Raw genomic sequence first — 15,297 nt, forward strand, 5'->3', positions numbered from 1 at the left:
TCAAAAAAAAAAAAAAAATTCAGCCTCGATGAGTGAAACATGTATTAAATGAGATGAAAACTTGATTAAGATTATAAACACATTTAATTACACAGTGCAGTCAAAGTCATTACACAATTCACCATACACACTGCTGGTGTTTGTTGTAAGAAATGTAAACAAAGTTTACAAAAGCAACCATTTCCATTTTATTGAATACTTTGTGGAAGACATGTAAATTTACAGACACTACATTGATGTAAAAAATAAATACATACCAAACAAGAGGAGAATATAAATCCCATGGGGATATATCAAAATGTCTTTTTTTATTCTTTAAACAAAATTCAAATCATATTTTAAAAAGAAGCTTTATAAATACAAATGATTCTAGTCTAAAACCCTACATATTACCTGCTCCTGGGACATGTCCACCAACATATACTGTATAATGATATATCAAAATTTGTCAACAATTGTTCTATTTAAAAACCTATACAGTCCAATATCCATGGTCTACTTGCAATAAATGTTATCATGTTAAGAAATTATGGGTCAAATGTGTTTATGATGTACCACTCTGCAGCATGTTACATTTCTAATCCTGAGTGCAAGGCATATGAATGGGTATTTCAGCTTCCAAATAAACCATCAACTATACAGCCACTTTTTGAGTATGACTATAGGACGCATATCCTGAAGCTGTTTCAGCAAAAGATCAGCACCATTTGAAAAAGCTTTATCCATCACAATCTTTACATTTTTCACAGACTTAATATTTAAGGGGTTTCTAAAATGAACGAGATTTTCACTACTTGTTGTCCTTCTCTTAAAGTCACTCGGTCTTTTCCCCATTATATTGGAGGACTGCTGCTGAAGAGTGCGCTGCTTTTTAGGGGGAGTCTCAGTCTTACAACTCTCAGTTGCTTTCCTTTTCAGGGAATCTGTTGATTCCTCCAATAATGAAAGAAATGCTGGCTCCAACTCAAGAGAGTTCATGGCATTTTGACTCTCCTCACAGAATTCCTCTTCAGAATAATGCTTCTGCTCCTCAGTGTTAAGCTCTGATTCCTTCATCGCATTTTCAGCTGTGTGGTCTTGCTCGTCTAGTCTCTTCATCTTCGGAGGACGGCCCCTCTTGCGTTTAACCACCAACTCATCGGGTGTTATTTGGGTATTTTCACTCCCCATCAGCTGACTTTCAGATGGCATTACGTCAGCACTCTCATCTTGTGAGGGCGATTCAAGGGAATCCTCTGCCATTTCACCCGAACTTTCGCCATTCACCGTTTCATCTTCATCTTCTGAGCCCTCTGTTGATGTCCCATCTGATTTGCTGGCATCCATATTTCTGGAACGTGGGTATTTCTTACAAAATATAAACTGACTTCTCTGATCCTCAATGTATCGCTCTGTGAGACCATGGGTAGCATAATGTTTAAAGATATTCCTTTCAGCACTTGAAACTGAATCACAGCCCTTTATCATGCATGGATACTGCAAGGGAAACCGTTTAGTGCACATGGCAGAGGCTTCATCCATAGATTTCAGAGAGGGCTGGCCAAAGCTTGTCCAGTGATTGAGTACTTTTCCTTTTTTCTTCAAATTTTTCTTTTTCATTTTCAATTTGTTATTCACCATGTTCTCTTTCCCATTGTTTGGACTAAGCCCTGGTTTCGTTTTCTTCTCTGCTAGATCTTCGTTTCGAAAGTTTTTTGGCTTAATTTTGTCCTCATAAACGTCTTGATGTTTTTTCATGAGATGCCGCAGAAGATTTGACTTGGTGGTGTAGCTACGATCACATCCATCACAATCACATTTGAATGACAGGTCCACCTTGGCAGACGACCCATCACCACCTTCTGATACTCGTATTGCCTTGTGGTGATCTTTGACGTGGTCAATGTATTTCAAGAAAGAAGTGAAGGATGCAGAGCACTTGTTCTGGTCACAAGGGAAGGTGCCAACATCTACACCTGTCAGCATGGTACTTGATTTTTGGACCGTGAATTTGTGATGTAACAGGTAATGTTTAAACAAACTTGTGGCTTTATGGAGTACCTTTGAACAGTCTTCCACTTGACACACTAAGTCTGAAGCCTTAAAAGTGGCATCGGCACCATCGCCTGACACTCCTTCTTGCTCAGCAACATGATCTGTCTGGTGCACAGCTCTATAATGAAGAGTCAAGTTCTGCTCAATTGAAAAGGCAGCCGTGCACCCTTGATGTACACAACTATATGGTCTGAATGATTTGGAAAGCTCACTAATAACAGTAGTGTCAATTTTAAGTTCTGGGCCAGTGTCATCTTTAATCAGTTCTGGGCCAGACTCAACTTTAATAGCTTTTATGTCCCTTACTTCCGTTGGTGATTGTACCTCTGTCTTAAAACTACCCTCTGTAGTCTTCTCGTTACTATTAACTGGATGTAGTGGCCCTGCTGTTGAGGGGTCCACAGAGTTGTCCACTGATAAACGCATATCACTTGACAACATATCTTGATTTAAAGTTCCCTGTCCAGCTACTGCTGAAATATTCGTCTTTTCAGGCAACTGGCTAGTAACTTTCTTTTTAGGTTCAAAAGGCTCTTGTAGTCGTTCCACCTTCAAACCGTTGCAATGATTGACCGGATGATTAACAGGAATTGATTTTGGAGTTAAAGAAGCCTTCCCAACTGCTGTGGATTTGAGAGTTCTGTCGATTTTGCTTACTTTTATCTTGGGTATCGCCTCTTTTGCCATATGGTGAACATTCATGTAGTGTATACGGAGACCTGTTGTTCTCGTAAAGTTTTTTTCACATATATGACAGCTGTAAGGAGAAAATTTGTCTGGTAATTTTTTAAGTTCATTTATCATGTCATCAGTGTAGTTATGAATCCTGAACAGATGCTTGAATAAAGCTTCTTTCGTCATTGCACCATAGGAACAGTCTGCCTTTTCACACTTGAATGGTTTAGAGACATTTGGGTCTGCCTCCTTTTTTATAGCCCTTTTCGGCACCACAGTTTGTTTTGGTCTTTCTTTTGAGCAGTCTTCACTCTTTGACATGTTTACAGAGGAACTCTCATTAACCTTTAAAGAATCTTTCAGGACTGCATCAACCAAATCCAGTCGTTGCAAGGCTCTCTGAATCTCCACAACTTTACTGTCTTCTCCATCACCTGTGGATGCAACATCCACAGTATTTGTAACAGATTCCTTCAAAGTTATTCCACTTGTATGCTTTTTCTCAGAGACAATGTTTACTTCAGCACCTTTGCTCTGGTCAGCCAAAGTGTTGGGTAACGATTGTGACGCATCTGCTACAAGAGATTCACTCTGATTAAGAGCTGTATGTTGTACAGCATCAGATGTGCATGAAGAGGCAATGCCATCCTCTTGTTTTGGAAAATTCATGTTGTAAGTTGATTCATAAAAGTCAGGAAAACTACCATTTTGCACATAGTTAGATTCTGCTGACTGATACATGCAGGACCCAATAGGTTTGCCCTTGTAGGCGTCCTCAATCTTAACAGTTGGAGTAACTGCTGTCTGGTAGACGGTTGAAACATCAGGATCATTCAAGAAATCAAGGAAGGATGTTGGCAAATCAGCATTTAAATCAACTTCATCAAAAGCTTTACACTGAGACCGCTTTGATAAGTGACCACCAAGAGATTTTGTGCTAGAAAACTCCCTGTAACATCTGCGGCAGATTACTTTCCCATCTTTTATAATAGCAGGCCATTTTGTCCTCTTGGATGATCGTACCTTTTTCAGTTTCTTCGTCTCATCAGCCTCACCAGAGGTTTCCTTTTTGTCAGTGGAGTCAATGCCTGGTGCTGCATGAAATGTTCCTCCATCAGAATCCAAGTCTTGCATTTGAGAATCTGACGCCTCCCCTGTATTACTGAAATACGAATTTGTACAATCTAACATCTCTGTTGGACTCTGTAGATGGGTTGCTGTATTATCAAGATGGCTCTTGTAAGGGGGCGAGTTAAGGTGAGCCATATTATTAACATCCAAGCTACTGACATATCGGTCATGATGGTCAAAACTCAAGGACTTGTCAATGCTTCCCAATGGTTCCACTGACTGAGCATGCACCTCAGTAGGCATGTTTGACACATAAGGATGAAGGCCTTGCGCTGGCATACTGTCTGAATGGGACAAACTGTTATTGTGAGTGATCCCGCTTGAATGACTTTGCATCGGAGACTCCATGTGCCCTACGCTTCTCTCTGTTTGTGCAAGATCGCACTGCTGTCCACCCTCTGTTGAATGTAAAACCATAAGAGAGCTGGATATGTACTTTGATGCTTGATTCATCACGCTGGAGTCCTGGCTCATCATGGGAAGGACACTTCCATCATCACTTGGGGCTGTAGTATGTAGTGTATCATTTTGTGTCTCAATAGCAACCTGAGCCCTATTCATCTCGGGGGAGAATGAGTGGAAGCCTTGGAGTTGATCAGGTAAGACTTTTGAGGGGCAATCACTCTGCTGGGTATAATCACAACTGTAATCATTTGCTGTTGGTGAATGCCATAGTTGAGTGATATCTGAATGTATCAGTCCGGCTGGATTTTGTAAAGTTTCACAAAACGAGGTTTCTGGTTGAGAACAAAAACCAGAATAGAAAGGCAGTGAACAATTAGACATAGAGTTGGGAGAGAAAGAAGACGGTTCAGATAAAGATCCACTTTCTACTGAATAGGGTAACTGCCTGGTGCTTGCATCTTTTTGAGGTGATGCAAGACCTGTAGTATTCATCTTCTGAACCTGTTTACTAGGAGACCTCTGTACATTGGACTGTTTTCTTGCAGCCATTTCAGCAAGTCGTTTGTACCTCCTAGACAGTTTCCATTCCTCAAAAGCCTCAGAGTGCACTTTCTTGACATGCCTTGCCAGACTTTTAGATGTACAATACCTCCGAGTGCATGCCTCAAATGGGCAGACGTGTGTTAGTTTATCATCTGCCTCTTGACTGACGCTTCTTTGTGATGCACTGCCTTGTTGAGACATTGAAGAGGAGCATGTGGTTAGAGGTTGCTCACGTTTTATTTCAACCAATAGAGGTTGATCTTTTGGACAGGAGAAAAGTTTTTTGTCCTGTATAATTGTCTGAGGCTGAAGCTCAACAGCTTCCAAAGTGTTAATTGGAATTGGTTTCAGTTTTACTGAACAAGGCTGTGTTATTGGCAAAGGCCCTTTTAAGTTAAACTCAGTTGAAACTTTCGCCTCTGTGGCTTTTAAAGGCTGAATGACGGGCACACCACCAGCTGTGGTCTCAGGCTCACTGCGACTTGGTGCATTGGCTGCATCTGTAGGAGTCTGTGTCCCAGCACCATCTTTGATCTCCTCTGCAGTTGCAGCGGCAGCAGCAGCAGGAATATCATTCAGCATACTTTCTACAGAGTGCTTTATTTTTACTGAAGCAGATTCCCCTGTGGCATCATCAGCTTTACTTGGGGACTTTCCAAGAACCTGCACACTGTCTGGATTAGTTTGTTCTGTGAATGTGGAGGACATCTCTTGTTTCACATGTTCCTTCATGTGTGAAGTCAGAAGAGCCTGTGAGTAGAAGACCTTACCACAGTTTGGTGCTTTACAGGTGAACATTATGTAATGCTGTGCTTCATGGTCATACAGCTGGTAGGTTTCTGTAAAAATCCGGCCGCAGTCTGGAAACATGCACTGGGCCTGAAATCCAGTGTGCACTTTCCTGTGCATGAGAAGCTCAGCATGAGAGGGGAAACTAGCTTTACAATTCAGCTGAATGCAATAGTATGGCTTTGGGCCACAATGCATTTTCAAGTGATCATTCAGGTGTGTCATGTTAACAAACTGCCGTCGACAATACTGACAAATAGCTTTTTGGCAGTGTGTTTCGAGGAAACACTTGGCCTCTTCATCATCTTTATGCACTCTCATATGGGCGACTAGGTTCCTGAAATACTTGAAAACCTTCTGACAGCTGGTAACAGGGCAAGAGCAATCCTCAGTATTTTCTGACACAGCCGCAGCACGTTGAGTTTTTTCTGGTTTTGATTTTGGAGTGATAATTGCACTGCTGCCAGGAGGTCCTGTGATATTGGGAGTGTTTGCAATTGCTTGGACTTTTGCTTCAGGATTTACCTTAACTACAGGTGATTTTTTCAGAATGTAATCCTTTAGGGGTGACTTTGTGGGAGATTTCGGGAGCTTCTTCTTGGTGATGTTCATAGCAGCTAGTCGTTCCTTGCTGGACTGTTTAACATGTGAAGCAACATGTGGTTCAAGAACTTGTCTAGTCTCAAAGGACTGTGCGCATATGGGGCATCTATATAATCCATCTTGGACATGTTTTAGGGCATGCTTTACAATTCTGTGACCGAGAAATTCCTTGTCACACAAAACACAATACTGCATATATGCCCGCCAGTTTCTAAATCTTGCAGAAACAAAGCCCTGTTCTCTCAGTTTCTTAATCTCCCTTTTCTTCTGTCGTTCAGCATCAAGATCACTAAGATCAACTGAGGGACTCATTATCAAATCCATATAGCTATGACCACTCTCGCCATCCTCTTTACCATCTGGCTCTTCATTATCATTGAGTTCATCAATGGATGACACTATCGAGGCTTCATCACCCATCAATGTCAAGCAGTTACGTTTTAGAGTTTTCCAGTCCCAGAATTCAGGGTCAAAAGGCCACTGTGTCTTCAAGGCCAATAACAAGTCACAACGTAGTGAGTTGGGAATGGGCAGAGACTCCTCCTCAAGCTTTTGGTCTGGTTCATTGAAGAGCGTTTCAACAGCATAGTATGAATCCACAGTGGGTTTCAGAAGGAACTCTGTGAGTTGGCATGCACGTTTCACCTCCAAGTCATTGGGCATTAGGCAGGAGATAGTCTTGCATATGGTGGCTTTGCTGTCTTCTCCGTCACTGGCTCCCATTTTCAAAGCTTGAATGCACATTTCGATGCACACTGGAAGTCCTACATTTTCAACCTGGAAAAAAAGAATATATGTAATTGGAGAATCTGTACTTTGAGCTGATTGAATAGAATAATTTTGAAACACTCAACACTTCAAACACTTTCAAAATACTTACTTCAGACTGGATGACTTTGATGAGGAGCAGAATATGGTACACACTTGTGGACAGAATCACTAACTGTCTGCATTGATCCAAGAAAGCCTGTGCAGATTCTAACCGCATCAGAAGCTTACTCCACAGCAGTGTGAGTTCCCTTTAAATAAAACAAACATAAATAATATAAGACTTGTGCTAAGACAACATTTGACAGACACCTGATGCCTCATTTATTTAACATTTATTTAACTAGTACTAGGGTCATTCCATGTCAGTTCAACCAGGGCCCACGCACTTAGGTCTCAAAAAATTCTGAAAAAATTACCAGGTGTACCTATGTTACCCAGGAGACACACTGTAAAATTACTCTTATGTAAGATCAATACTTTCCAAGATACAGCCAGTTTTACAGGGGGAGGGGGGCGTCAATTTTGTTCGGGCTCTTTTTTTTGTCAAAGTTCACAAGCCCACAGCGCAAGAACTAAACCATGTAGGAGGCTCAAATTTTGCATGCTGGTACATAAATAGGAATAGTATGTAGCAAAATCGTCACGTTTGGTCTGGATAATCCTGCATGGTCATAGCTGTCCCTCAAAGTTGATACAAATTTTATTGGAGTTTTTGGCTGGGCTCTGTTTAAGCCTTCAGAAGACATATTTGTACTCAACATAGGCTCTTGATTTATTTTCCTTACTGAGATAAGTAGAAACACGCTCACAAAAAGCAATGAACAGAAAATAAATCCCTTCAGGGTCTGAACAGCAGACCTCACAAGTCTGAAAAATCATTTTGGTTATCATTTTCAGAGCACCCAAACACCTTGTGGGAATATACAAAGATTTTTTAAATATGTTTTTCCTTATTCTCCACGATCCCTTCTTTTTGAAAACACCAATTTGACTTATGCACATCTTTCTTTTTTATTTTCCACCCTGAACATGGGCAAAAAAAAAAAAAGATTTGCATAAGACAAGTCAAACTGGTGTTTTTAAAAAGAAAAGATCATGGAGAATAAAGATTTTTTTTTTTTTTTTAAATCTTTGTATATTCCCACAAGGTGTTTAGGTGCTCTGAAAATGAGAACCAAAATGATTTTTTTGACTTCTAAGGTCTGCTGTTCAGACCCTGAAGGAATTTATTTTCTGTTCATTGTTTTTTGTGAGAGTGTTTCTACTTATCTCAGTAAGGAAAATAAATCAAGAGCCTATGTTGAGTACAAATATGTCTTCTGAAGGCTTAAACAGAGCCCAGCCAAAAACTCCAATAAAATTTGTATCAACTTTGAGGGACAGCTATGAACACGCAGGTTTATCCAGACCAAACGTGACGATTTTGCTACATACAATTCCTATTTATGTACCAGCATGCAAAATTTGAGCCTCCTACATGGTTTAGTTCTTGCGCTATGGGCTTGTGAACTTTGACAAAAAAAAAGAGCCCGAACAAAATCGACACCCCCCTCCCCCTGTAAAACTGGCTGTATCTTGGAAAGTATTGATCTTCCATAAGAGTAATTTTACAGTGTGTCTCCTGGGTAACATAGGTACACCTGGTAATTTTCTCAGAATTTTTTGAGACCTAAGTGCGTGGGCCCTGGTTGAATTGACGTGGAATGACCCACTAGTATGCCATCTTAATCCCATTTTAAAGGAGAATTCTGGCAATTTTTCTACCTAGCTTGAGTTGCTGCAGCCAACAGCTAGAGCCACCAGGCAGCTACAGTGCTACACTCTGGGGGCATGTTCATGAGCCCCCTTGTTCATGTCCCCAGAGTGTAACATAGAAGCAAAAACATTTAGTTCATCATATCAACTAGGATCAGAATTGGTCCGATACTGGCCAAAATTACTGGATTGGATATTAGAAGGTAAATTACTAATCTGAGCCATCCATTCATCTGAAGTTATCATAAGTATACTTGGAAAGACACACTGTAAAGAGAGTTGCTGTGTCACATCGAACACAGACAAGCAGCATATTTCAATGAAGAGTTGCTACAACATGTGTGAGACCTGTCAGCAACACAATCACAGAAAACAGCAACTCTCCAAATTTTCCTTGGTCTCAAAGATCTTCAACTGTCTCTGCTCATTAAAAAATTAACTAGCCACAGTTGTGACTCCATGTAACAGTCTAGCCGAGCAGCTAATTAACTTTATGCCCACAGTCATGCACACACTATTACAAACCCTCACTGTAGGGCGAACTCACAAAGGAATCTTCCACCTTGTATCACAAATCAAAATAATTATAGCTCAATTAAGCATTTACTTGATACACTAAGAAGCCTGTGTTCTAGGTCGGAGTTGACAAAATCTTTATCCAAAGACAATATCAGGCTCAGACTTGCTGGTCTACAATACCTCAGTATCTAATACAAGTTATTCCCTCTAAGGAGAGGACTATGAATGTTGCTGCAACTACACAATCCCACAGAGTGCAGGAACGTATATAGTTTAAGTACAATAGTTTAATTGGACAACATAAAATTAGCTGACCCAAACCATAACCCCATCTGCCATGAAGCACTCATTACATCACCATTGTGCAAGAACCTAACATGATAGCTACTGGCATCATTGCCATTAGCAACCACCCCACTACAACACAGCAAGCCTGTTATCCACATAGGCTGAATGCTCAAATGACTAATTAAATTGTAGCCTAATCCATGTTTGTAAAATAATTAGAGTAACACAATCCAGTGAAACTAAGATTGCATATGGTAGCACTAGTTTGTATGGCACCCAACTGTTCCATTCAAAGTAAGACAGCATGAGTGTGAATACTACACTGAATTCTAGAATCAGTAGAACACGAGTCAGAAAAAACAAGTTTTCTTTAATATACTTCAGAACTACCCATGGATTATTCTTTACAAAATCCAAACAACAACAACAACAACAATAGATGTGTACTGACTACACTGCTAGGAAGAATGCTATGGAGACAAATATGTAGTTGGTCTACAATGTTACCAACAAGATTTATAAGTAGCTTTATGAAACTCCTAAACATACTTTGTAATTTAGACGAACATTGTAAATGACCCTCTATAAAAGTGGCTTTAACTTAGTAGCGAATTCACCCATTGTTTTAACATTTGGGGTTTCTCCATCATGTTGTTTCATCTTACACCATAAAAAAATAACATACAAGATGGGGGAATTTTCCAAAAACATAGTATTTTAACAGACACATTTAAAGTTATTGAGGGAAAAAAATGGTCAAAAAGATGCCACGCCTGCAATGAAATAACCCTACAAATGTTTCACTATGTACACATATTAGAGTACCTTGTGGGATCATTTGAGATAGATACAACCTAACATAGGAAGTAAGTGTGGTTAAGAATGAACTCCAAAACTCTGTGTCCCCAACGGTATCTATAAAGGCATGGGGACAGATTATGAATGTTTACTCTCTTACAGTAATGTTGCAATGAAATTAAATTAAATGAAACAGCCATGTGATGCTGAACAATGGGTCAAAGCTTCTCAAATTCAACATAAGTAAAGTCCTGAATGTCATCCTTGCAGTCCTGGTGCATAACTAGACTGAATTTCACAATGATTCAAATTTCAAAGTATAGTATAGTATATAGTATAGTATATATACTCTTTTGATCCCGTGAGGGAAATTTGGTCTCTGCATTTATCCCAATCCGTGAATTAGTGAAACACACACAGCACACAGTGAGCTGCCTGCATCAATAGCGGCGCTCGGGGAGCAGTGAGGGGTTAGGTGCCTTGCTCAAGGGCACTTCAGCCGTGCCTACTGGTCGGGCTTCGAACCGGCAACCCTCCGGTTACAGGGCCGAAGTGCTAACCAGTAGGCCACGGCTGCCCCCTAAGTAACCAACCAATTCAAATATGATGGTGTCACAACAAAGTGGACATAATCGAAGTCTATGAGCAAAGTTCACCATGACCAAAAGCTTACTAACTGTTGTATTAAGGAGAGACACTACATCATCCTGTCACCTTTCTCATATTTTTCACAGGCTTTTAGACCCTTACTACAAAATTGCATTGTGTATAGCCTGTTGTTAGTAAAAAGAGTGGAGGCAACTGCCTACAATGTAATCGGCCATTGTTCTAATCTGACCCTTCATTTGGGGTAAATGAGGTTCACCTTGATGACCTTGAACACTCCATTTCTGGGTTTCTGTGATGGATTTTCTCTTGTGTCTCTCCCTTCGCATGTGTGTGTGCAAAAGTAGTGTCTGCCCCTCCATGAAAACGCAAGGTTCAAATATATATGTGGTATCATCGAAGTAGGCCATATCCTCTGACCGAATTTCAAGAGCAGCTTCTCCACTGGACCTTGTCCCAAGCCACTGAGAAAAAGATGTGCCCTCATTTGAAGGTCTTGCAAAAAATGAAAGATAGCAACAACTCACCAGGCACAATACACATCCCCTTGAACTAGCTGCCGTTTAAGGAATGCAGAACACAGGCTGAAGGCTCCCTTCTCGTCCCCTTCAGACTCCAAGTTACAGATCATGTCCAAGGCATCTTTGCAGTCTACTTCTGCTATCTGTATTGTAAGACATAAGCAGCTGTTAAACTACACAAAGAAAACTATTTTCTACACAGCTATTCAACAAAACACCAGATAATGTATTGCAAAATATGCAATTATTCATTTCTTGACATGAAAAGCTTACATACAGTACAGTAGCACACACTAATCTATGTAAATGGTGAGTGAACAAATGTTGGTAGGTGTGAAATACTATGACAATTATATGTAAAATTAAATACATATGGCTGCACAATTTGCACTTTGAATGAAGGCAATTGGCAAATTGTGAAGGCTGACATTAACCATGCAGTTTGCAACTCTGTCCCAGTGGCTAATCTTGTCACATCTATGATTTTTATATGCATGCCATGCTCACCAAACAAGAGTGCACTAGGCATGCACCAATCAGAAGTGGCCCAACTTAAAGCGAAATTTGGAATATTGAACTGAAGCTTGACTTTCAAAAATGATTTCAAAAATCTTGCAAATCAAACTGAAATTGGATCAATTCTCCAAATCGTGCAGCCATAACATGTATGATGCACTCTAAGAATACTCACCTCTTGCTTCAATTGTTCTGTTGAACTTGTCCCACAGAGGCATACCAGGTAGGCTTGTTTGAAGTTCCTTTTTCCTCCAAACTCTGGAAACTCTGTACAGACCTTGGCTAGTCTGGCAGCCTTTTCTACTTCATTTTGTTTTATAAGGTGCTTGATGCGCATATCAAGAAGTACAGGCCCCTCGACAACCAAAAACTCATTAACTTAAAAAACATAAAGGAGAAGAAAAAAAGAATGATGAAAAAAGGAAGACCACTAGAGCATGTAATGCACAAGATAATTAGAACATTTCAGCACATTCATCAATCAATTTATCCACAAGCATCTAAACAAACCGCTCAAAAATTCTTACCTTTTTCTGTTTCTGGTGTCTCATTAGATAGAACACTGCACAGGGTGGAATTGGTCCAAATCCCACTTTCTGCAGCAACGGCTGATAGCGTCTGAAGTTGTGAATTCCCACTCTCCAGCAGAATGGCATGTGCCAACTATAAGGAGGGGTGCAAGGAACGGGATGACAACCACTTCACGTATGGAACCATCAAATGCAGAATACCCATGCCATTGTGTTAATTGTAAATTGACAAATGAATCATTAAAATTGAGTCCACATTTTGCAAAGGGCTTGTGCAATACGGTTTCTCACCTTCACAGATGACTGGAATTCCTCCCATAAGGCACCTGGGACCTGCTCAGACAGTGACAACAGAAGATCCATGCAGCTCCTACAAACAAAACAGAGGTGATTTCAGGAAATCTTCACTTTGAACATACACAAGATAAAGAGGTTTGGCTGCGAGAACAGAACATGAATTAATCCGAATGCAATAGAAGAGATGCTTTCTTTTAGTTCAGGTCGTTGACATGTAAAGTTATAACATTACTAGTGCAGGCCTCGAGTACAGTGGTTCTTAAACTGGGGGTTGCCAAAAATATGGGAGGGGTCACAAAATGATTTGCAGTCTGAATTAAAGAACACTTTCTAAAAGCTTTTAGACCAACATATAAAAAACTGGGATATTCAGTAGCCCTAGATATAGGCTTACAATTCACAGTGTGTCCATAATGTTCCTCCGAAAGTGGAGGTTCTGTTTACGCAATGCAAATCTCTACCAGTGCCTTTTGCAATGATGAACTCGAAGATGCTGTGCAGGAGCCTACCAGTGACAGATACTATGCAGCCTTCTCTTACCACAGGAGCTCAAGTTATACATTGGATGAGTGCTAGTTATCCATTGGAAAATAATAAATCAGATTGTGAAAGGCTGCCATGCATCAATGCCTTCAGTGTTGACATAGCCTAGCTATGAGAAAAGACATTTTCTGCCTCTGCCACGAATGCCCATCTCGTAACATTTTCCAAAGTGAAACTAATTTTGCCGGTTGGAGAGAAGGGGGTCGAAAGACTTGGCCAATGTTTTTTGGGGGGTCGCCAGACAAAAAGTTTAAGAACCACTGCTCTAGTAGACAACCGACAACAATGCATAGATTTGGACCACAGATGCACACACGAATAACAACGCAGCCAATTGTAACTACCAGTGCTATTTCAATTACGCATCATATCTGTTGAGCAGAATGAAGGACTGTTGAAGAATGACTACTTACAGGCCTAATTTATCAAGTACTAGTGGTGCCTGTTCACATTCAGGAGAGAGAGATGGGGTGGCCTCTGCGTAGCTGAGTATGGCCACGGTGTACATCTCCAACAGAGGCAGTGGATCCTCCTCTGTCTTCCATCGACTCCCATGTTCCACCAGTACCTGGTGACACATATTGCAAAACTGACTTAATTTGATTAAATTAACGCCAATCTACCAACAAATGTTATCCTATCAAACAGTCAAAAGTGTATCTATAAGACCAGTGTTCCCATGGCAATATCAACTTTATACAAACTCAACTCTTCAGATCTAAAAAGATATCTACAAATTGATGGTCAGATTGTTTAAAAAAAACTCCCTTGTTCTTAAAAAATGTTAAACCTTTAATTTATTGCACAAATTACTTGAAAATGAGCCCCGTCATAACCAGTCTTCAAAGTGGCCTTTACCACACAGGCTAATTAAGGCCATTGCACACCATGCATTTTCTTGAGATCTGTTGTCTAATGGTGCATATTAATATCTGTACATATTTAGATTTTTTTTTTATTATCAAAAGTGTCGAGATTGAACAGCATGCCAGTGATAGTCATCAAATGCATCACGGCTGGTCATTAGCGGCACACAAGACAGGTCAAGCAAACCACAATATGTCAAAGCAAATTTTCCGTTGTCTAGCTGACCAAGTCATATCAAATTGCATTTTGCAAACTCTGATACATAACTTGCTTTTGCAACATTTCAGCTGCACGAGGAGCGTGGTGACAAATGTATCATGCTTTCTGTATTATATCATAAGTCAACCATGCAATTAGTCCATATTTGCACAAAAAGCTAGCTAGCGTCTAGCTTGCTCGACCAGGGAACGGGAGGCTTGGCCAAACCTGGTACGAGTAAATTTGGGCAGTTATCAAAATTAACATTAAGAACTTCTTGAGCGAGCTATAGTCTTTGTAGTACAACTACAGCGTGCATATATTTCACATGATTGTAATGACTATAACACTGTGCAATTATGGTATCGTGAATTTTAACCATCAAGCAGGTTGGATATTTTTTTGCAGTCGGTCATTTGATGGTTAGCAATCAAGATAGCAAGCTAACTAGCTAGCGTGCTAGCTGAGAGCAACATCATCAATCAGAAAGCCTGCGGGTTTGGTAGCGTTAAGGGAAATATTGCAGACCTGGCAAAACTCCTGACAAAAACTAGAAGAGGCGTCCAGTGCCGATTCCGAACTCTCTTTCAGTCCTGTGATCAATTCCTGGAAGCGTTTACGGAGGGCCACAATTACTTCCCTTGTGTTGCACTCCCTCTCTGCCTCCTCCTCCGCCATCTTCACAACAATCACGGCCGCGTTCGGACAGACCTTCACGTACTCGTTCACGCACAGTGACGCATGGGCGTGGGGGTGTTCGAATGACCCACTGAGCCACATAGAGCACTGTTTATAACCTTGCCAACACTTTCCCTGCAGTTTGGGAAGAAGGCTTATATTTAACCTTGTAAATGGCAGGCATCAATATTTGTCAGTTAACCTTTAGGGAAAGTGTGCCATATGAAATG

General features: G+C 40.5%; 1 protein-coding gene across 1 annotated transcript; it reads right to left on the minus strand.

The window, feature by feature from the left end:
• Nucleotides 1-65: 65 nt before the first annotated feature.
• Nucleotides 66-15,106, minus strand: znf292a (zinc finger protein 292a). Its single transcript, XM_042072829.1, has 8 exons — nucleotides 14,918-15,106; nucleotides 13,738-13,892; nucleotides 12,776-12,854; nucleotides 12,482-12,617; nucleotides 12,130-12,332; nucleotides 11,445-11,581; nucleotides 7,061-7,199; nucleotides 66-6,957 (listed from the first exon to the last, which is right to left on the minus strand). Exons 1-8 carry the CDS (start codon nucleotides 15,065-15,067, stop codon nucleotides 631-633), a joined length of 7,326 nt encoding a protein of 2,441 aa, XP_041928763.1. The 5' UTR covers nucleotides 15,068-15,106; the 3' UTR covers nucleotides 66-630.
• Between the last annotated feature and the right edge of the window lie 191 nt (nucleotides 15,107-15,297).

Source organism: Alosa sapidissima, chromosome 19, assembly GCF_018492685.1.
Source record: "Alosa sapidissima isolate fAloSap1 chromosome 19, fAloSap1.pri, whole genome shotgun sequence".
In the NCBI taxonomy this organism is placed as follows: Eukaryota; Metazoa; Chordata; class Actinopteri; order Clupeiformes; family Clupeidae; genus Alosa; species Alosa sapidissima.